Source organism: Trachemys scripta, chromosome 2 (genome assembly GCF_013100865.1).
Source record: "Trachemys scripta elegans isolate TJP31775 chromosome 2, CAS_Tse_1.0, whole genome shotgun sequence".
Classification (NCBI taxonomy): Eukaryota; Metazoa; Chordata; order Testudines; family Emydidae; genus Trachemys; species Trachemys scripta.
In genome coordinates this window covers 175,988,149-176,010,732 of record NC_048299.1, presented here as the reverse complement: position 1 = coordinate 176,010,732, position 22,584 = coordinate 175,988,149, and the positions used below count along the sequence as shown (strand labels likewise).

Sequence of the window (22,584 nt, the reverse complement as noted above, 5' to 3'; positions counted from 1 at the left end):
GAATGGTACCTGAGGTTACAGGACAGGGCATTTGAATCAGCTGTGATGCTACCACTCTGCACAATGCTTGAGTTCTGCCTCTGGGAACTTTCAGCTTGACAAGGGCAGGGGGTTTGTCATTACTGCACATTATCCACCTCATCTTTTGATTGAGATAATACAAAAAGCAGATTACAAGGCAAGGATTACTTCTGTACAGTATCCACATAGTTGAACTTAAATGAAATGAGCGAACAAAAGGCTGTAAGAGCACACAGCCACGGTGAAAAAGGCCTGAGGGTATGCAAGGAAGTCAATTTAAAAACAGCCATTACCTGAAGAATTAAGTCTCCCAGAGCAGGTTTTCATATCTGCAATTCATGGGGAATCTGAAGCAAGCTGTCAGCAGGTGACAAAGCCAGTCTTCATAAAAGATGAAAACAGCCATCAGAATGAAGTTACACAGCAACTTCAGAGACTCAGTTGTGAGCTCAAGTTTAATGTTTTCTATCGAAGTGCTCTGTATCAGACTTGAGGCAAGTAAAGGGCCAGATTCTCAGCCCTCAGATTATCTACTCACTAACTTTTCACAAACCTAACATTCTACTACCAGGGTTAGGAGGGAATTTATGCCCTAGCACTTTAACTTGCAAAAGGTTAAACCGACTGTCAAGCTGTTTTAAAGCAAAAAAAGTCAAACTAAATCTCAAGCAAAATTATGCATCTAGTTTACTAGAATTGTGTTAATTAATGGGTTCCTATGATATATTCTAGGTGTAAAATTTGTTAATTTTCCTGGTTGAATTAGCAGGATTATTCCTGCTGCCTCCCATTTGCTGCTATAATACCTCATTTTCATAAGACTGCAGCATTAGCAGCTCCACCAGTTCCCTCCTTCAGAACTGTCTCTTTTCTTTAGAATTTTTTTATTCAGTGATTAGAAATGGACTGTCAACTTGCTGACTATTTTCAGGTAACAGATTCTTCAGTGGCCCCTAGGATGGTCTCCAGTTGACTCACTGCACTGCCTTAGAGGCTGCTTTCAAGTTGAGTATTCACTCTTTAAATTCCCTTTTAGTACTTTACCTTACCTGCAGTAGTTTGATTAAAGGGCAACACAAACACACTGCTTGCTTTTGGATGTCTTCTGTGACTCACTAGCTTTCTTGCTGACTGAAGACTAGCATCTTTTTTACATTCCCTTTTCTGAAATCTAGTGTCAGTGCTCTTTGGGTCTGAATAAATTAAATCTTTGGGCAAGTAGGAGGTTGAAAGCATTTCCTTGGTGGCTCCCTCACAGCACTTCACACATCGTTGGCATGTTCAGCTGAAACTTCAATCCACTAGCCCAAGCCCAAAGACTGGGAAAGCTGGACTATATCCCAAGCAATAACACATCTGGAAGCAGGCAGTATTTTGCTTATGAGAAAGTAACTTTAAGCTAGTTTAACTTTCTACAACCACTTGATGCTTCTGCCCTGTACATAATTAAAGTGATCAATTCACATGTTTCAAAAGCTAGAACACAAAGTAGAATCAGTGTAGCATACAAATCCATGCGTCTAATATCTGTAGAAGTAAGTTTTTAATGGCTGGTTAATTATGATATCACTACATTTTATTGCAATATAGTACTCATTTAAGCACTTTTAAAAATGCAAGGTGTACAAAGATTAAATTAAGACTGTAAATTGACTAATATTTGGTTTTTATATAAATAGAGGTCGTAACCACACTGTGACATGTAATACTGTTATTATACAACAGTTAAACTGGTGAGTCTATAACAGAAGTTGTCTGTAGTTAAACAAAGAAAGTTGAAAAGACCATGTTAAAACAAAAACTACTAAGATCAACAGGTAGGAATTGTAAGTAGCAACAAACATATTCACTCAGCTCCTGAGTATTTCAAGTTTTACAGTACACATTAAAAAATATTTCTTCCCATCAACACTATATATCCAAACTGTCAGGTGTTTATGCATTTTGCAAGTTACACTGATTGAACTATGTAATAATGAGGGTGGAGGTTGGCAAGTCATCCTGCTTGAAGTTTACATCACCCACATGCTAACACATCCACAACATTTTCTATTCTTCTGCCCCACCTCAAGGTGGTAGGATTTTTGGTTTGTTTTGAACAATCATTTAAAGAATTTGTAATTGTCAATTTGGATGTCTGACATTATCAGTGATAATTTTAACTCTTAGTTGTCTAAGAGGTTAAAGATGGAAAATTTCTCCTAACACTAAGTTAGAAAATCATTTGCATCATGCTGTAAACTAGGAAGCAACGTAAAGCGACAGACCTGTCCTTAGTACATAATTAAAAGATCCAAATTCCAGTCAGCAGAGCTGATCTACCTCCATGTTGAATATGCCACAACACATACTTGAGATCTTCAAATGCATAGCTAGTGTAGATAGTCTTCCACTGTGGCAAATGCACACGATCCAATTCCCGAACGCGCCATCAATCCTAGACACTGTGAAGCCTGTCCCATTGCTAGGGCAAGTGGTGGCTGCTTTGGCAGATTGTGGGTCTCTGAAAAGATTCAACAATGCAGCTGTGTAATAGATTCTTTCAAACTTTAGAATGTAAATCACTTTCTAGGACACAGTACTAGGAACAGATCTACCCAGTTTTACTGTATAGTTGAAAGGCTTACAATGTGTGACGAACTGTGAATCTGTGATTTAGGCAAGTTTGTATGTATAATACAACATGCACATTTCATATTACTAGTTGTTTAAAATCATTGGTTGCCCGTAAGCCATTATTTACCAAGTTACCACAGAATGGTTTCTGATACTGCAGCATTGCCTATTCATGAAATAACTGCATTGTGATCATCAACTACTACTGTAGTAATTTGAAAAATTGCTGACTTTAATGGTGAAAGGCATATGTACTCTGGTACTCTCTTGGCTCTGAGAGAAGCAAAGCAATATAGTTGTGGCACTAATACCATGGATGAGGACTTTGACCCCAATACCAGGGTTTTATGATAAATTACTGCAAACACATCATCATAGAATTTTATTCTCTCTCTCTTCTGCGGTGCACTGTCAGTAATTCACGGGGCCAGGGCCGGCGCTTCCACTAAGCAACCCTAGGTGGTCGCCTAGGGCAGCAGGATTTGGGGGGTGGCATTTTGCTGCCCTCGTCAGAAATTCGGCAGCGGGGGGGTCCTTCTGCTCCGGGTCTTCGGTGGAAATTCGGTGGCAGGTCCTTCACTCGCTCCGGGACCCGCCGCCGAAGTGCCCCGAAGACGTGGAGCGGAAGGACCCCTGCCACCAAAGACCCCAGGCCCTCTGAATGCTCAGAGGAGGAGCGCTGCCGCCTAGGGTGGCAAAAACCCTGGCGCCGCTCCTGCACGGGGCTGATGTAATCTGTTCAGTTTGAGGGGTTTTTTGGTTGTCCATTGTGCCATAGGTCTTCAACACTCAAGTCTGTCAAAACTAGTTTGCAGATTTTATATCAGTTTATTTCAGGTACTTCCCTTAATACAGGTACAGTGATTATTCAACTATACATATTGCAGAATACACAGTCCTTTGCAAGAGTCTAGGGAATGCAATGTCATTTGTGCTTACAGCACCACTTACCTGAATAAACATGCCAAGAAGCAAAAAGCATATATACTTACCTAGTATTGCACTATTAAGAACAGAGCACACAGGTTCTCTCTGTATTGGATCAAGCTGGTTTCCAACTGGACTGCTCCAAGGATCCGAATATGCAAGTAAACTGAACGCATCCTAATAGAAAACAAAACTGAACACTAATCTTCCATCTAAAATGCACACAGCTATATCCAGTTAGTACTGACATAAAAGCTATTTTCCTCATTCATTCTAATCTAGAACTAAAAATTAGCTGTCTGCCATAAGAGACTGCAAATGCACTTTGTTACTAAATGGGCATACAGGGATACCATAGGATATGGGCATGTGCCCAATACTGTAGTTAAGAAAACTGAGCTCATGCCATTTAGCCCAGCAACCTGCAACTTTGTAATATTAGAAAAACCTAAAAAAAGTTATTTTCAATGTGTGAAAAGGTAACTTAGATAAAAAGTATTTGGTGACAAGGAGAGCAAAAGAGGTTTAAAAACTGTATTTATAATAGAGTGCTTGTTTCAGCTAGCAAAACTCAATATGGTTTTTGTATGGGAATTATTTTCCACCAGTCTCGTGTAACTATAAAAAGCAGATGGAGAAATTATAAAGAAAAAAAAACCTGACAAAAAGATTTTCTCTCTGCTTCCCACCCACCCAAAGAGAGAAAACATTGCATCACATGTCACGCATATGTATTCTCCCTTGATAGAGCACTCCGTGTTCTGCTGCTTCCCTGGGTCCAGTATTTACCGTACCGGAACTCAAAATGGCACATATGTAGTCCACATTCTAGATTTATTGGGAGGCAACTATATGATTTGTTGTATTTGAGGAGGAGACTGTGTGCCTTGTATTTTTAAATCTAGGAGTTTTTTAAAAAGAATTTTTAACATTTGTCACTTATCCTATTGCCAGACTATAAAACTGCTGTACAGAAGATGGGAAGCCATGCTCCTCAGAATAGAAAAATATTGCAATAGCTCTTATTTTCATGAAGAAAAAAAATGAAGCAAAAAACTAGCATGGTCAATGCAGCAGATATTGCAAAATTCCATTTGGAAGTGCAGTCACCAAAACACTAACGTAAAATATTGCCATACCTTTAGCATTTTCTTATTTGTTGTGTTTTTGCCACATTCTCTCCTTAGCTGTTCACTCATTGCCTGCAATTCTCTTCCAAAATGGATCATTCTTTCAATGGCCGCCTGGCTACCTCCACATAGCTGACGTCTTAACTGACTTGAGTCAACTTCTGCAAGAATGACAAACCATCATCACTAATACAGTATGGCAGTGCAAATGTACGGTACTAGTAAGTTTCTGCCAACTGATTAATTCATGTAATCAGGAGCAGATATGCGATATCTCAGAATGAAACCAATTCAGGAGCAGGATTCTTGGCACACTGTGCCTGGTGTACAGCACACAGCTGTGGAGCTATTTAAATAATTACTAAAGTTTCTACCTACAGACATTGCATTAGTTTAACAGATTTAATTAAAATGGCCAAAAATCTCATGTATCTTGCATTGGAGCAAATGTAATGACAAACTGAACTGCTATAAGGCAGGTTCAAAAATCAAGAGAATCAGAACAGGATTTTCCACTGGTTTAAAGACACGTTTAGTTAGGCTTGGTCTATGCAGTGTTGCACCAGTTTAATGAGGAAGCCTATTCTCTACTGGAAGAGGGAGGGCAGGGTGGGGCAACAATTCTAGTTGCCTGTTCACATTAGCACCCAGCATTACAAATTCTGAACTGTCAAAACAAGGAGGTTAACAGATCAGACTTTGCTACAGAGCTAACCCCAGAAACGTACTTTATGTCTGCAAGTCCACCGTCACTTCATAGTTATTAGGAATCAACAGGACCCTTGGGGAAAAGGCTAAAAATATTGGATCTCAGATCATAGAAGGGTACTGGCTAAAAACTGGAGGTTTTTAAAATCTTATTTGAGCATTAAAAATTGGCACAATTACAGGTGACAGTACCCACTTCTAATATTTTCCACCAAGGGATTTCAAAGCACTTTATGAACATTAATCAATTTCAGCATGTTATGAGATTAGTGTTATCCCTATTTTTACAGATAAAGAACCTAAGGTATGGAGAAGTTAACTGACTTATCAAGATTACACGGGCAGCTATGGAACAGAATTAAGATCTCTAACTCTGACTTGTGCTTTAGCCACAAAGCCATCCTCCCTATCCCTTTAAATATAGTCTAGTCTGTACATAACTTGCTTGTGATAATAACAGTCTAGCTTTTAATAGTGTCCAGCAAATTATAACTGTCATTTTTACCACAATTATCTTAGGTAAGTGAACTGTCACCTCCAAAACAGATCTCTGGTTACTTCAATCACACACTCATGTGTACATTACACTACAGAAAAATTGGAAAGAGTTCAAAAAACAAAATATCATAAAATAGTTCTCAAACTGTGGGGTGTAAAGTATTCTGGGTAGTCCAAGAAGCCACATTTCTTTTACAGAAGTGAAACACCCACGAGTCTTGAAGCAGCGATGTCTGTTGCTAGCTGGAGCCCAGTCTAGGACTTCATTTTCCAGAGGCTGTAAACAACTACATTAAAAAAAAGCAACTCTGTGCCTTTGCAGCTGTTTCGTGTCTATCACAGAAAGCCTCTGTGGAAAAGGCTGCAAGAGAGTAAAGAAGTGGTTTTTCGAACACAAACCAGATCTTGTTATTCAGTTTAAGCAATGTAATACACAGGATAAGACTGAGAATTCAGATGACTCTCTTTCAGTGCTGGGAACAGAAGTACTGTGTTGAAACAATGACATAATGTTAGTTTACTAGGGAAGCTGCAGAACAGCACTAGTGTATGCTCTGAGACTGGAGCAGTTTCACAGATCTTTTTAAGAACTGTTGTACTCTGAAAATCTACAAAAAAATCCATGTTTGTCTCACTTTAAGTAAAAAAAAAAAAAAAAAAAAAAAATTTTTTTTCCCCCAACATGCAGCCCTGCAAATACAGGAATTGCTTGTCAAGCTGGATTCTCTCTCACACACGAGGAATATGAAAGATTTAGTGAGGCCAAATTATGGCCTATTTACACCAGTGTAACCCTCAATGCCTTCAGCATGGTTGCACAGGTACATCTGATAGGCCCTATAATTGAAATTGAGTCAACTTCCTCTTAGTTGCGCTGGCTCTAAAAGAGGCTGTTAAACTTATGTGTCACTCAAGTCAACAGGTATGAGTGAACACAGAACAGATCTGATAAGTAAGAAAGATTGGGCCAGTTTTACATAGCTACTTTTTAAAGTAGGACTGATAAGTCAAATGTGGAAAATATGAAATTTCTCTCTAGTGGAAAGCAGAACCATTTCAATCTCTTATCAACCCTTCCTGTCTCTGTCCATAATGAAAAGAAGATTGTCCTAAAACATCTCCCCAATTCCTTGGTATAGGCCATTTTGGGGACCCCATCCTGAAATCTTTCCTAAACCCCCTCTTCTGGCCTTCAAACCACCAACAACCACCACCTCTCCAAGCTGATCAGATGCAAGCTACCCACACACCAGGACACACTAACTCAAAGCAGCACCAGAACAAATGCAAAACCTGCAGACATATCCCCACTGCTACAATTATCAACATACCTTTCCATACCCCTGGGTCTCTACACATGCTTATCAAAACATGTGGTGTACCTCATCCAGTGCACTAAATGCCCCAGTAACAACTATGTGGGTGAAACCTCAATCACTACACTCTTGAATGAACTTTCACAAGCATAATGATAAAACACAGACACCATATCACCGGTGGGTGAACACTTAAAGCGATCACTCTCTCAGTCCTCATCCTCCAAGGAAATCTGGACAACACTTTCAAAGACAAGCCTGGGAGCTTATATTCATCACTCTGCTAGACACTAAAAATCATGGACCGAACAGTCACTAGATTTATGGCTTATTACAACAATCTGTAACCCACTAAACAACCTCTCTCCTCCTGCCCCTCCCCCAGCTGCTGCCTCCTACTTCCTTTCCTCCCTATGAGAGGTGTTAAAAGGCCACCTCATCTTGAATGGTCCCTTGAAAAGTGTGCTAACTACTTATGCTAAACAATCTGTTCAAATCTTGTAGTTTCCCAGACCTGAAGAAGAGCTTTTTGAAAGCTTGTCTCTCACCAACAGAAGTTGGTCCAATAACAGATATTGGTTATATTGCTATCAACGAGTGTTGAGTTTTCAGGGAAAAAAATTTACTGCTAACATCAATGAACTAAACAAAAAGCATGATGGTTTCCAAATGAAGTTGTGTGCCGGTTATTTGATTATTATTATTTTTTTTTAGTATCTATTACAATATTCCCCTCTCTCCTGCTTGTTTTCAGATTAACATCATGCCAGATAGTGTTATGAGATTTACAGATAGTACAATACTAGCAAAATGGAAAGTTAAGATTTCAGTCATGTCACTAATTTTCAATTTGGGAAGCATTGCAAGTAAAAACATAACCTTGTTGCCATCACTTTTTATTAAAAATGTAAGAAATATCACTGCAGACCCATTTCTGTGTCACATTCTTCCATTTCGTGATCATGTTTAGAACTACCATTTAGGAAGCCATTGGATGAAGTCTCTGCAACTCCATTGGAGTAGTGATCTGTTTCCATGTCTACATCACTGCTGAGAAAGAGAAGAAAAAAACATATCACTAACTTCAAAAATACTTTGGTTTGCTTCTCCACTTTACAGTTTCACCTTAACAATTTCCTGTCTGCCCTAGCCAAAATATCACCTTTTAAATAATATCACATTGGATGAGTAATAAACAACCATAGATTTATTCACAGCAAATAACTACACAGGCATAAGGGATTTTGGATTGCCCCAACCCAACAGCCAATGTGAAATACATTAACACTCAGCATGAGGTAGTACAGATCTCTGGTGCTAAGAGATGTGAAAAGTTAATTTTACTATTTTGTTGAAATTTGTTAAAATGCATGTTAATACATATAGTTAATTTAGATATAGTTTTCAGAGATCCTAGTTTTTCTTGATAAAAAAGCTCTCAGATTAAAATGAAAGGCTGAACTTTAGTTTCTCTGGCCATAATATTATATAAGTTCAATATGTTTTATTGATACAGTGGAACCCTGTTTATCCAAACTAATTGGGACCGGGGCCAGATCAGATAATCAAAACTTTGGATAATCCAGAGAGCTTCAGCCCGGGTGGTGGGTCTCTGGTGAAACTGGAGCCCTTCAGCCCCAGTTTGGTTAATACGGAGAGCCGGATAACGGAGGCTTGGGTAAACAGGGTTCTACTGTATGTTTTTATTTTTTCACAAAATGTAAAAACTAAAGATTCTCTGTAACAACGCAAATTCCTCATTTTTCCGTGCTTTTCTGTGGCAAACTGATTTCTAGGATCCCTGATAATTATACACAGAAATTCCAATGTGTGTTTTGAGCTTCGTCACAAGCGGAAGGAAGTATACTTCAACTGCTGAGAAAATCTGCTATTCCAATTCTCTCTTATTTCTTATACCAAAGGGCAAGGCAAGCATGAAGCTTATTTGGAGAACACCAGCTTTAGGCAAAACAATGCAGTTCTTTCAGCAAGTTTCAGTCCACAGATTATTCACTCAGACTGGAAAGCAATACCAGGAATAAGACAGAGGGCAGAGGTACAGGGTTGGGGAAAGAACCAAAACCCAGTCAGCCAAAGCATGCACAAGACACAAGAATCTTGTTCAGAAAACACACATGGAGCACAAGACTGCATGACAGATCTCTGTTCATGGCACTGGACAAAAGCACTCTGTGGAAGCTGCATGTGCTCTGGTTGAATAGCGTGCCTTCAAGGGCTGGAGCCTCAGACATCTCCATATTTTTAAATGTATTTAGGCGTTGCAACATTTAAATTATGTAGAAGCCTAAATCTCATTTTCAAAAGGAATTTAGGCACTTAGACACCAATGCCTAAATACCTTTAAAAATATGGGCTATAGTAACTGATAATACTCCAGCTCATTCTATTATCAGTTACGAAAAGCACCGTTTAAAGATGCACTACTTCTCAGACATTGCTTTTAAGACTAAAAGAAATCCAGTTTACAACTAATTTCACTACTAGGGAATATTCAGTGCCTTTTTAACATCAGGAGAAAAAGGCCCCTTGTAAATGATGGGCTGTAGTGCATTTTACGAAAAGCTTCAAAAGGTGGGTTGGAGTTCATGAAGCCCTTTGGCAGAGACAATTGCTAATACAAAACACTTCCTTGAAACAAAGACGTGTTTGTGGAACCTCATCTGTTTATGCTAATTTTCTAATTTCTAGAGAAGGGACTAGAAACCACAATTGCATTAAAAAGGCAAGAAGAAAAGCAACAGGGCAGTCTGCAATATATCTTCAGTGCCTGCACACAAATGCAAGGAGCATGCGGAACAAGCGGGATGAAGTGGAAGTCATGGTATATGAAGAAAATTATGACTTAATTGGCATTACGAGACTTGGTGGGACAACTTCCAGGATTGGAATACCAGCATTAAGGGATATAGCTTGCTCCGGAAAAAAATGCTTACTAACCTTTCTGTAATGTTTGTTCTTCGAGATGTGCTGCACATGTCCATTCCGTATTAGGTGTATGCACGCCGCATACGCAGTCGCCAGAAATGTTTTCCTTCAGTGGTACCCGTTTGGCCAACCCCACACCCCCTCAGTTCCTTCTTGCTGGCCAACACCGACAGAGTGGTAGGAGGGTGGGCTGTGGAATGGACATGTGCAACACATCTTGAAGAACAACACTTACAGAAAGATTAGTAACCATTTTTTCTTCTAGCGCTTGCACGTGTCCATTCCACATTAGGTGACTCCCAAGCAGTACCACAGGAGGTGGGCTCAGAGTTCATGGACATGCAGATCTCAACACAGCTCGACCAAACCACAACCCTAGCTAGTTGATGGCGTAGTAGGAAGAAAATGTATGCGCCAACAACCAGGTCGCCGCTTTGCAAATGTCCCGGACTGGTACCTGGGCCAGGAATGCTGCTGAGGAATATTGTGCCCTCGTGGAATGGGCAGTCAGAATGTTTGGTGGAGGGATCCCCACCTGCTCATAGCACATGCAAATGCAAGTGATCGAGTATGAAATCCTATGAGCCAAAATGGGGCGGCCTTCCATTCTATCTGCTATTGCCACAAAGAGCTGTGTGGATCTACGGAACAGTACTGTCCTTTCTATATAGAACGCTAGCCTAACATCCAATGTGCGGAGCTGCTGCTCCTCCTTATTGGCGTGTGGTTTCGGGAAGAAAACAGTCAGAAAAATAGCTTGATTACTGTTGAAACGGCAAAACTACCTTCATGAGAAATGCAGGGTGAGGGTAGAGCTATACCTCGCCCTTAAGGAAGACCTTGTACAGAAGTTCTGATGAAAGGGCCCTGATCTCTCAGACCCTCATGGCCAAGATAATTGCTTCCTTCCAGGTGGGAAGCATGATGCCAGGGGGCTTGAAGAGAGGGCCCGTGAGCTTTGACAATACCAAGTTTAGGTCCCAAGGGGGAATGGGTTCCTAAATCTGCATCCATAGCCTTTCTAATCCCTTGAGGAAATGAATGGCCATTTTGTGCAAGAAAACCAATTGGCCATACAGCAGAGGGTGGAATGCAGAAATGGCTGAGAGATGTTATTTAATCAATGAAATTGCTTCATCTGAAACACCAACATCTAGCAGATACTCCAGCACCATCTGAAGAGATGACTGAGCAGGCGAGAAGCCTTGTTGCGATGACCAAACGGAAAAAACGCTTCCACTTGGGTGGAGCATTCAACCATAGCCCTGAGCAGGGAAGGAAGGGAGCAGCATCAGACTCGCTACTGACGGATCTAACAGGCGTCGAACCAGTGCTGATGTGGCCAGGCTGGAGCTGTCAGAATAACCCTCGCTGTGTGCCACTTGACCTTCAGCAGGACTTTGTGCACAAGCGGAATGGGGGAAAGGCATAGAACAGGTGCTTTGTCCAAGAGAATAAGAAGGCGTCCATGAGTGAGCCTGGGCTGTGGCGCACAGAGAACAAAACTGATATTTTCTGTTCTTCCTGGTTGCGAACAGATTTACAAGGGGAGATCCCCACCACTGGAAAATGACCTTTGCTATGTTGGGATGGAGGGACCACTCATGGTGAGTGGAGAAAGACCCGCTGAGGTAATCTGCCAACTCGTTCTGGGCTCTTGGAAGGTGAGAAGCTTTGCGGTGGATCGAGTGCTTTATGCAAAACAAGCGAAGAGCCTCCTGGCAGAGGGGGAAGAGTGAGCCCCTCCCTGCCTGTTGGTGTAGAACGCGGCTGCTGGGTTGTCTGTAAGTACCCTAATGTCCTTGTTTGCAATATGGGAAAGAACACCTGACATGTTAGACAGACCACTCTAAGCTTTCTGACATTTATATGTATAGAGCGCTCTTCCGGGGACCACAGACCTTGAGTCCTGAGGTGCCCTAAATTAGACCCCCAGCCTAACTCCGAAGCATCTGAGACCAGGGATATCGAGGGCTGGGGCCTGACAAAGGGAATGCCTGAGCCCGCCAACCAAGGATCCCTCCAGCTGTTGAGGGAGGCAAAGACTGGAATGGGCACTGAGAGCACCAAGTCCAAATGATGGCAGTTCGGCAAGTACACTAAGGCCAGCCAAGCTTGAAGGGGGTCTGAGCCTCAGTCTCACATGCTACACCACATATGTGCACGTGGCCATGTAACTTAAAAGTCTGTCACGACAGCCCATTTCTGCCATAGAGTGGGCCTTGGAGTGCGATATCAGTGATGCCATCATCGGGAAGTGGGCTTCTGGGAGGAAGACCCTGGCTTGGGTAGAATTGAACATCGCTCCGATAAACTCTATTCTCTGTACCGAGATGAGGTTTGACGTCTGATAGTTTATCAATAGACCCAGTGTTCATAAGGTTGCCTGAACGAAGTGGATATTGGTCTTCTCTTGGGCCTAGGATTGGCCTTTGATCAGCCAGTCATCGAGATGCAAGTAAATCTGTACCCCTCGCTTTCTCAGGAAGGCTGCAACTACCGCCATGCATTTCATAAAGACCTGTGTGGCTGCCAACAGGCCAAATGGGAGAACTATGAACTGGTCGTGGGTCTGATTCACAACAACTCTGAGAAACCTTCTCTGATCTCGGAAAATCAAGATAATCAAATGGAGGATGTTGTACCAGTCCCTGTGATCCAGGAAGGGAATGACTGAGGCGAGGGAGACCATGCAGAACTTCAGCTTTTTGAGATAGCTGTTGAGGCAGCGCAAGTCTAAAATGCCTCTAATTCGCTTCTTGTGCAGGTCCTGACAGGGTGGTGGAACTGAGAAATGGGTGAGCTGTTAGGGCCTGAAATATTTCCTCGAAGGCACCATGGCAGAGACACTCAGGAGTTCTTCAGGCCCTGGAGCTTCACATCTGTTTGCTCTGAGAAGAGTGAGGACCCTTCAACAGATGGTCCTGAAGGAACTGCTGGACCTTCACTGGTAGGCCAGAGGACTGTAGCCAAGAGAACTTTCACATGGCCACCAGATCTGGCTGCTGCATCCAGGGTGGCGTGCAAGGAAGCCCTGGCTATTGCCTTCCCTTCTTCCACCAGAGCAGAGAACTCCTGCCTGGATTCCTGAGGGAGCGAGTCCTTAAATTTTGATATGGAGTCCCAGACATTAAAGTTGCATTTCCCTAGCAACACCTGTTGGTTGGGGATGCAAAGCCATAAACCGCCAGTAGAATAAGCTTTTCTACCAGAGGGTCTAGGTTTTGTTTGAGTTTTTTGAGTCTTTTGCCTTGGGGGTTGCTCCTTATGGCCCCTGCCTGTCCCTTTTGTTGGCTGCCGACACCACCAGGGACCTCCCTGGAGGGGTTGGGGGGTACAAGTACCCATAACCTTGGGCAGGGGCAAAGTGCTTCTTTTCTGCCCTCTTCGAAGTGGAGGGGCCAGAGAGGATGGGGTTTACCAGAGGGTTTTAACTGGACCCATAATGGCCTCACTGAGAGGGCCACCATGGCCAAGATGTCTGCTAGGCTGTGGGAAGACTCTTACTACTTCCACTTCCAGTCATAGGTTCGAGGCCACCCAGGGTGGTGGGCAGTGGGGGGCTGACATGCTTGGCCCTGACACCACCTCATCTGGGGAGGAGGCGGCGGCGGCCTGTACCAGCAGGGGTTCCTCCTCTTCTTCCTCCGCACCACATGGATCCCACAGGTCCAGGTCCTGAATGTTGGTGCCGGAGTCCGGGTCAGGTGCCGCTCAGTGAGATGGAGGAGCCCTTCTCTCAGACACCACTGAGCAAGAGCATCCGGGGGCGGAGGAGGGCTTGGCACTGGGGAGAAGCCCCATGAGTTCCAGAATGGCCATTGCATTTGCATAGGCCAGAGCCCACTGGGCCATGCAGTCAGAGGTACCCCCACACCAGGATCCCCCATCATATAGGATGGGGGGGGGGGAATACTAGTATGGATTCCTCAGCTGGATGCACAACTCCACCTCCAACTCAGAGCCGTCCTCCAGGGACCATGGAGGTGCAGTACCTGTCAATTCCAGGGGTTAGTGCCAAGGATCCGGGGACCTGCACCAAGGTGGGGGAGCCCGTGTCGACACTGGCAGGGATGGTTTCCCTTTGGACGGTACTGACGGTCCCGGTACTGAACAGGAGTTCAAGTCAACATGCTCCCTTCTACTCGCCTGCACAGATGTCAACTCTTGGACTGCTGGCGATGGCAGTACCGACAGGACTAGTAAGTCTCTGGCTATAATGAATGCCTCCAGCGTGGACAGCACCGCTATCTTGCTGATGCCATGCTGTCCCTCTGCTGCCAACGGCTGATCTTGGACTGGACTCAGAGCCTGCAAACCGGATGCAGTTGACAGTACAGCCTGTCAAGCAGGGACAGAGGAATGGCCAGACTCAAGTTGCACTCCACTGCTCTTCCCATGCTTGGCCTTTTTGGGGAAGGCCCTGTTATCCAGCTGCTTCTTACATTTCTTTCTCAACACCGTTGATGGGAAATGGTGCTGAGAGTCCCTTACAGCAGGCGGAGCACTCTGTATCGATGCTGAGGTTCTTGGTGCTGAGTCCGACTGGCTTGACTCCAAGGAGGGTCTGAGTGCCGCCTCCATCAGGAGGGATTTTAACTTGGCCTCCCAGTTTTTCTTTGTACCTGGCTTGAACTGGCGGCAGATCTGACAGCGATCCTGGATACGAGTCTCACTCAACCACTTTAGATTGGAGTGTGGGTTACTCAAAGGCATGGCCTTGCTGCAGGCTTGAAGCTCAGAGACCAAGGCATGCCCAGCTCCAGGAGTAGAGGAAGCACTGCCAATTCAGTGAGTCCAACTATTTACAGCTATCAGAGAGGTAGCCGTGTTAGTCTGAAACTGTAAAAAGCAACAGAGGGTCCTGTGGCACCATTAAGACTAACAGAAATATTGGGAGCATAAGCTTTTGTGGGTAAGAAGTGCATCACTTGCATCTGAAGAAGTGAGGTTCTTACCCACGAAAGCTTATGCTCCCAATACTTCTGTTAGTCTTAAAGGTGCCACAGGACCCTCTGTTGCTATTTACAACTATTAACTAAAGTCCAAACTGAGAAATAACTACTGGGAAGAAGAAAAAAAGGAAGGTTGGAGTGACAAACGAGAACCACTGACTATAGCTTGCCAAAGAAGAGGAGCAGTTCCAGTGACCATCAGTTCCTTCTTAATGCCTGTGAGAGGGTACAGGGTTGACTGGACCCTTTATACTGCTCCATAAGTGCGCAGCACCAGAGGGTGCTAGAGCTGACCTGACAGGTACCACTGAGGGAAAAAAATTCTGGCAACTATATGCAGGGCACGCACACATTTACTATGAAATGGACATGTGCAAGCACTCCAAGTAGTAGTTCCATATGTGTCATCAGAACGGTTTCTTTATCACAGACAGTTTTAAAAGTAAATGCTTCCCCTCCACCTGCTAGATCCATAAACTCTTCCTGCACTCTCAAGTCTGGTTCCGTCCATCTCACCCAGCAATAAACATTTTACAGGCCAAATTAGGCTCAGTTATACCTATGCTATCATTTTAGAATGACCTCCTCTGACATATGCAAACCCATTAAAAGCAAAGGGGTTGCACACATCTAGTGCTTGCAGCAAACCATTGTGGTTATGTACTACATACAAGAGAATCCACAGTTCACTCAATCTTATCTGCATACAATGAATAAAAAGCAGTGAATACATTGGTCATTGAAGTCCTCACACATGATTTTGAATAAGCACCAGACCAGAAGATGAAGGGAGAAGTCTTACAACCAGAAGAAGCTGGTCTGAGAACAAAAACTGATGTCTCTAATGTCACAGTTAAAATAATTTGCCTTTTCCCAATTTACTCATTTAACAGAACAGTATATGTGTACTATTGTACAGAATCTTAAAGGTGAAAGTATCACAATACATTTAATGAAAAATATGAGAAAATAATTCCAATCCCCTCACCCCACCCCATTTTATCAACTATTAGTGAGTACTCAAAAACACATGCTATGCCTGGGTCCTAAAAAGCCATATAAAAACTGCTCTCTCTGCAGTGCAAAATAAAGATATTTATGACAAAAACTAGCATCATGGTGGATCAGACATCTGTTTGGAAGATTACTCACTTGGTGTAGCTGTTAACTTGCTGTGACCTTGATACATTTATATTGTTGAGTTCAGGTACATTCAAACTTGTGGACTGGTGTTTAATATGACAGTAAGACTGATGTGCTTTGTTTGATATTACTCCATTACTGCAACTACTTTCAAAACCTAAACAAAAGAATATTTTAGTAATTTCAGTCAGTTACAAATTGTTATTTTATGTACACATTTCTGAAATAAGTATAAGATTGATTTGTTCATGTACAGTAGATTTATCAAATAATTCCACATAACTAGCTTCCACTCCTCAAGCCTTTGAAACAGATTTAAGGCTTTCACAGTAAAGAAGCCAGGTAATAAAATTAACTAGCAAATGAGAACAGCAGCTTACAGATCAGATTTTCAGTTCATTAGCAAAAGTTCTCAGTGAAATACACAAGTCAGAGGAACTACAGACCTTTTTATTGGAATATACCATTCAGAAAGTATCTGAAAACCCTGACTGGGCTAGTGTCTGCCTTGGTTTTTAGTGGCTACACTTTATCTTAATTGGCTTTGTATAATAACTGTTACAAACACTTATTTTTATGTTTTTTTCATACGTAAGTTCAGTAATTTGAAGGTCTATTCAATATTATCGACTAAACAAACGATTAATGAGGATCAAAATTTGATGGAGAATTACACTTTGCTAAACCGCAGAACATTTGGTTAAACATTACTCCAGCCTGATGTACTACTCTTTCCGCCAACACCTCATCCCTCACTGGTAATATTTAATTGAGGAAAGCTGTAATTTAAAAGCAGACCCATTAAATGTGTACTAATTTGATACTTTATTTTATCAAGTCCTGAAAATGGGAGTTCCATATATTCTATGGTAGCAATAGATCACAAGCACTTTCAATCTGCCATTCAATAAATCCATCAGCCACTACTAATATACAACTTTGCATAGAATTATTATTATTAGGTGTGGCTTTATCTTCAAAACAATAGAAAGTCAAAGTTTTGGGGGTGAGAGATTTTCTGCATCACATCCTACTAAACTTTCAAAGCTGAAGATAGGAGAAACAGGATACAAGTTATAAATACCTTCTATTTGAATATTATAATAGCTACATGTTTAACTTTCCATAAGGTCTTCAGTCCCTTCCCCACGACAGCAGTTGCCTTTCCAGCAGCACTGTCCCCCCAACTCTCACTTTCTACTTGGGGAAAACTAGACTGAAGACAAGACGTTGGCCTCAATTTAGATTTTATAACGGAATTGAACTGAAAGTGGACAGGGGAACACCAACTACTGCTGAAAGAGGACTGGGTTCAGTGAAGATATACAAAACTTCCACTTACTTTCACAGAGCCCAATCTCTCCCTCTGTCCAACCCACTTGCACTTTAAAAGCTGGTCTTCCCCTCAAATATTTAATATTACTTAAATATACTGAACTGGAAGCCTTGAAACATTCAAGTCTGTCTTTTAAGTTAAAGATCTGCTTAAGACAGCCTGATCAGTCGATGCTGCTCAGCTCTACTGAGGGTGAAGTTTGGTTGTCAGCAGAAAGTCAGAAACTGACCTGCCTGACCACCAACCCCGCAACCCCTCATACCAGCACAGCACTGCTCTGGGACTCCTTACAAGTCATTGTCTGTTCTCTGTGCCCTATAACCCATGCTCATTCCTAGGCTGAAGGAGATGGTAGCTTTTGGTCATGTCAGCAGATCAAATGGGGCAGTATGGGGGACGTGGAATACAGTGGGTCCCCCTGCCAAGGGAAAAGCAGTGCCATTTGGGATTCACTCATAAGTCCCACCCTGGAATCACCTCCAAGCAGCTAACCACATACTAGATGCCAAAAAACACCCTACTACCCAGAAGACTTCCCAAAATATTTGGAACCAGTCCCCAATGACATACACCACGGGATTAGCTGGTTGCCCAAGCCTTTACTTTCACCTAGCTGGATTTATACTTTGATGATGACTGGACATCAGCTATGCACTATTTCCAGTTGGCAAATGACTGACATCACCAAAAACAGCCAATTGATGAGTACTAACTTCCCTTTGCATAACTAATTCAGTATGTTAAACTAGGAGAACAGAAATCATTAATATGCAAATCTGACAGATCCGTAATTTTTTTCTTGACATTCAGAATTGAAGAAAGATCTCAGTATAGTGTGGGGTTTTCCCCTAGTGTGACTCACCAGAAAAGTGTGTGCTGCTTCCTTTGCTTGATGCTAAGCTGTGAATATTCATTCCATGGCTGGGGCTCATGCTAGGACTACTAAATGATCGAGGGCTTACAGGGTAACTATCTTGTGATTTTGGACTATGGCCACCCAGACACCGCACTTCACTGTCTGTACCATTCACCATTTCTATAAACTGGCGCACCCTAAACAATTAAAAAAAAGACAACATTATTTTAGGGAGAAGACATGCCACTTCAGAATTTCAGATAAACATTCAATGCAAGCAGAAGTAATTTAAGTCTTGAAAACGAAGTTTTATTCTCTGACAAAGCACTCAATGTCAGAGATTTAGGCCTGGTCTATACTTAAAAACTAGATCAACCTAGCTACGCCACCAATAGCTGTGAAAAATTTCACGTTCTGAGAGCCATAGTTAGGTCGATCTAACCATCAGCGTAAAACGCTTCCGTTGGCCTAGCTACTGCTTCTCAGAGGTTGATTAACCACATTGATTAAAAAAACCCCTTCTGTCAACGTAGGAAGTGTCTACGCTACGGTGCTACAATGTCATAGCTGCAGCTGTACCAGTGTAGCGCACGTAGTATAGGTACATTCTCAGTCTTCAGATTATGAGGTTAGAGAGTATCCAACCAGAATGTAACCACAAGAGAACAAGTAACTGATTTGTGGGGAGGACCTAGAAAAGCAAAAACCTTATCCTGCAAGAATAAATTTTGACAATCAATAGTCTTTAAAAAAGGAAAATTTAGAAAGATTAAATGTTCTATTTTAAATTAAACTTTTTCCTCAGGAAGAGAAGGTTTTTCATCTGGTGCAGTAAATCAGATTCTTCGAGATGGCTGTCCCTGTGGGTGCTCCACTTTACAAGCACAGGGCATCAAGCACCTAATCTGAGATTTGTGGTAGTGGGCCCAGTTGGGCCACGCATGTGCCAGAGCTGTCTCGCGCCACTCCAATCAGTTACATAGCGGTGTGCAGCCAACTGCCCCAGTTCCTTCTCTAACTGAGAGAATTGGCCTGAAACTCCAAAGTAGAGGGAAGGAGGGAGGATAGTGGAGCACGCACAGGGACAGTCATCTCCAAGAACCTCAGTTACTGCACAAGGTATCTTCTTCAAGGAGTGTCCCTGGGAGTGCTCCACTTTAGGTGATTGTTAAGCAGTGTCCCTGAGTGGAGGGGAGGGGCTTCAGAGTTGGTCTACTGACAGTGGATAACACCGTAAGTCCAAAGTGGAGCACTGGATGTTGATTGTTGTTCTAAGGCATAGTGTTTAGTGAAAGTATGGACTGATGCCCAGGTAGCTGCTCTGCAAGTCAGTGACAGGGACATTACTGAGAAAGGCCACAGATGCTGCTAGTGCCCTGGTGGAGCGTGTGCAAACTCCCGGTGGATGTTGAAGATTGTGGTTTTGGTAGCACAAATGGATATATCCTACCATCCATTTGGATAGTCTCTCTTTTGAGATGGTTTGACCCATCAAGCGTTCTGTTATGGAAACAAATAGTCTAGATGATTTTCAAAATGTTTTTGTTCTTTCAATGTAGAAAGCTAATGCTCTGCGAACATCCAATGTGTGGAGTGAGGCCTCCTTCCCGTCCGCATGTGGCTTAGGGAAAAAAAATACAGGTAAGTAAATGGGTTTGTTTAAATGAAAGGGGTAAGCAACTTTGGGTATGAACTTAGGATGCGGTCATAGGATTACTTTCTTTAAAGCATGTTGCATAAGGTGGGTGCGCCATTAGGGCACCTAAATTCTCCCACCTTTCTGGCAGATGTGATGGCAATGAGGAAAGCTGCCTTCATGGATAAGTGCAACAAAGAGCAAGTTGCAAGGGGTTCAAACGGCTTTCCCATCAGTCCACAGAGAACGAGATTGAGGTCCCTCATGGGTGTAGTTTCTTATTGTGGGATAAATGTTTTCAGTGCCTTTAAGGAAGCGTTTAATCGTCAGATGAGCAAATATAGTGACCCCGTCCACCTTGTCGTGGAAGGAGGTAATAGCAGCCAAGTGTACTATGATGGAGCTTGTGGACAGCCCCGATTTTTTAAGTCTTAGTATACAATCCAGGATCCTCAGTAGGGCGGGGACGATTGTGGCAAGATTTGTTTATCTGGGCAACAGGTGCAGAATTGTTTCCACTTATGGATATATGTGTTTCTTGTAGTTAGTCTCTCACTGTTCAGTAACATAGCTTTACTTCCTCAGAACAGGCCTTCTCAACCCCAGTCAACCATGGAGTACTGAGAGGTTGGGGTGACGGACGCATCCCTCATCTTGTGATAGAAGGTGAGGTACTAAGGGAAAGGTTCAAGGTGGTTTCACTGCCATCTGGCGCAAGTATGGGAACCACGTTTGTCTGGGCCATTGGGCACTATGAGAAAGACCCTGGATTTGTCCTGCTTGATCTTGTGACCGACTCGGCTTAGGAGTGAGGTCGAAAGAAATGCATACACCAGTGGCGCCTCCCATTTTATGAGGAGAGTGTCGGCTAGGGAGTGGTGTCCCAATCCCACTCTAGAGCAATATTGTGGGCATTTGGCGTTTAGAGCTGTTGCAAATATATCTATGGTAGGGAACCGCCATAGTTTGAATATGGATTTGAGAATTCCAGGATCCATCCCCCACTCATGGGTTTGTGAGAAATCCCTGCTTAGTACATCCGCCGTTGTATTCTGACATCCTGGCAGATAGGATGCAGATATCTCTATGTTGTTGGTGATGCACCAATTCCAAAGGCGTATCGCCTCTGTACATAGGGAGTATAATCGTGCTCCCCACTGGCCGTTTATATAAACATGAACGCTATATTGTCTCTGAGGATCTTGATTGTATTGTTCTTGATTAGAGGGAGAAAGTACTCGCATGCATTTTGGACTGCCCTTAGCTCCAGTAAGTTTATGAGCAGGTTGAACTCTGCTGGGGACCAGCACTTTCGACAGTATTGTTGAGTAGATGTGCCCCCCAACCTATTAGGGAAGCATCTGTCGTGGTTAGGTGGGAAAGGTATGGGGGGGTGCCAATGGGTGACCATATCCTCGTATATCTGCAGATGGTTGATGATGAAATGGTCGTGGCTTGGGTGAGGAGTGGCGAGGAGTATATTTTACTGCCTCGTCCTTCCTCATCACTGGAGATGGGGGGGGGGTGTGAAGGGGGAGAGGCTGATTTGCAGGTAGTAGTCAGCTGGCTTGGTACTGATCTGGATAGGGTACCCTGGGTGCCGAGTAGAGCAGATTCAGGTCTTGAGATCACTATCTGGGCCGTGTGCCTCATGAACTGCAGAGGAACCATGAGTCTCGGTGCCGGAGACGACATGGTGGACAGCCCGGGAGCATGAATTGAAGCTGCTAGTGCTGAGGATTTAGAGCTGTGCAGCATAGGTACAGCAGGTGGCGCCATTGTACCGCTCGGTCCAGAGATGATCTTCGGTTCCATGGGTGCGGTTATATTTCACTTTAATGTGTAAACCTCCATTAGAGCTTTCCCACATAGAGTCTTTAGCTCTTCGGGAACACACTGTGCCAGATGTTCCTGGTGCCTCGCGGTCCGGCACACTCAGTGCCGTCGATACCAGGGCAAATTTTTCAGTTGGGAATCACTTTCTTTTTAGACCATTCTCAGTGCGGAGATGTCTGCAACTGCTTTTTGGTAGCCTTTCTAGGAGTAGGCTCCTTGGCAGCCAGTGTTGAAGTGGAGCCCATGTCAGAGACTGGCGACCGCTGGCTAGCGGGTGACCTGGACTCAGGGATCAGAGGTTGACCTGAGGGATTTCTCTATCATAAGAAGCTTCAATTGGAGATCCCTGCCTTTTCTTGTCCTAGCTGTCAGTTTACTCAAAAATACCCACACTGCAGAAATGTGCATCTCACCAAGGCAGCAGACACACTGAGCGTGACCATCAGAGACCAGTATGGAGAGTCTGCAAGTCAGGTAGCGTTTAAAGCCAAGGAGGGGGGAGGGATAGCTCAGTGGTTTGAGCATTGGCCTGCTAAACCCAGGGTTGTGAGTTCGATCCTTGAGGGGGCCACTTAGGGATCTGGGGCAAAATCAGTACTTGGTCCTGCTAGTGAAGGCAGGGGGCTGGACTTGATGACCTTGAAAGGTCATCAAGTCCAG

General features: G+C 43.3%; 1 protein-coding gene across 4 annotated transcripts in view; it reads right to left on the bottom strand.

Moving 5' to 3' along the window:
- Nucleotides 1–1,542: 1,542 nt before the first annotated feature.
- Nucleotides 1,543–22,584, bottom strand: part of RANBP9 (RAN binding protein 9) — a 68,479-nt gene continuing 47,437 nt past the window's right edge. The window contains exons 9-14 of one of the 4 annotated variants that reach the window (XM_034762373.1): nucleotides 18,459–18,649; nucleotides 16,270–16,417; nucleotides 8,145–8,266; nucleotides 4,704–4,855; nucleotides 3,630–3,741; nucleotides 1,543–2,524 (exon numbers count right to left, since the gene is read on the bottom strand). In XM_034762373.1, coding sequence (XP_034618264.1) covers nucleotides 2,394–2,524; nucleotides 3,630–3,741; nucleotides 4,704–4,855; nucleotides 8,145–8,266; nucleotides 16,270–16,417; nucleotides 18,459–18,649 — 856 coding nt within the window. In that variant the 3' untranslated portion in view covers nucleotides 1,543–2,393. The remainder of the gene's footprint in view (nucleotides 2,525–3,629; nucleotides 3,742–4,703; nucleotides 4,856–8,144; nucleotides 8,267–16,269; nucleotides 16,418–18,458; nucleotides 18,650–22,584) is intronic. The other 3 variants (XM_034762375.1, XM_034762374.1, XM_034762376.1) reach the window with 3 other exon arrangements.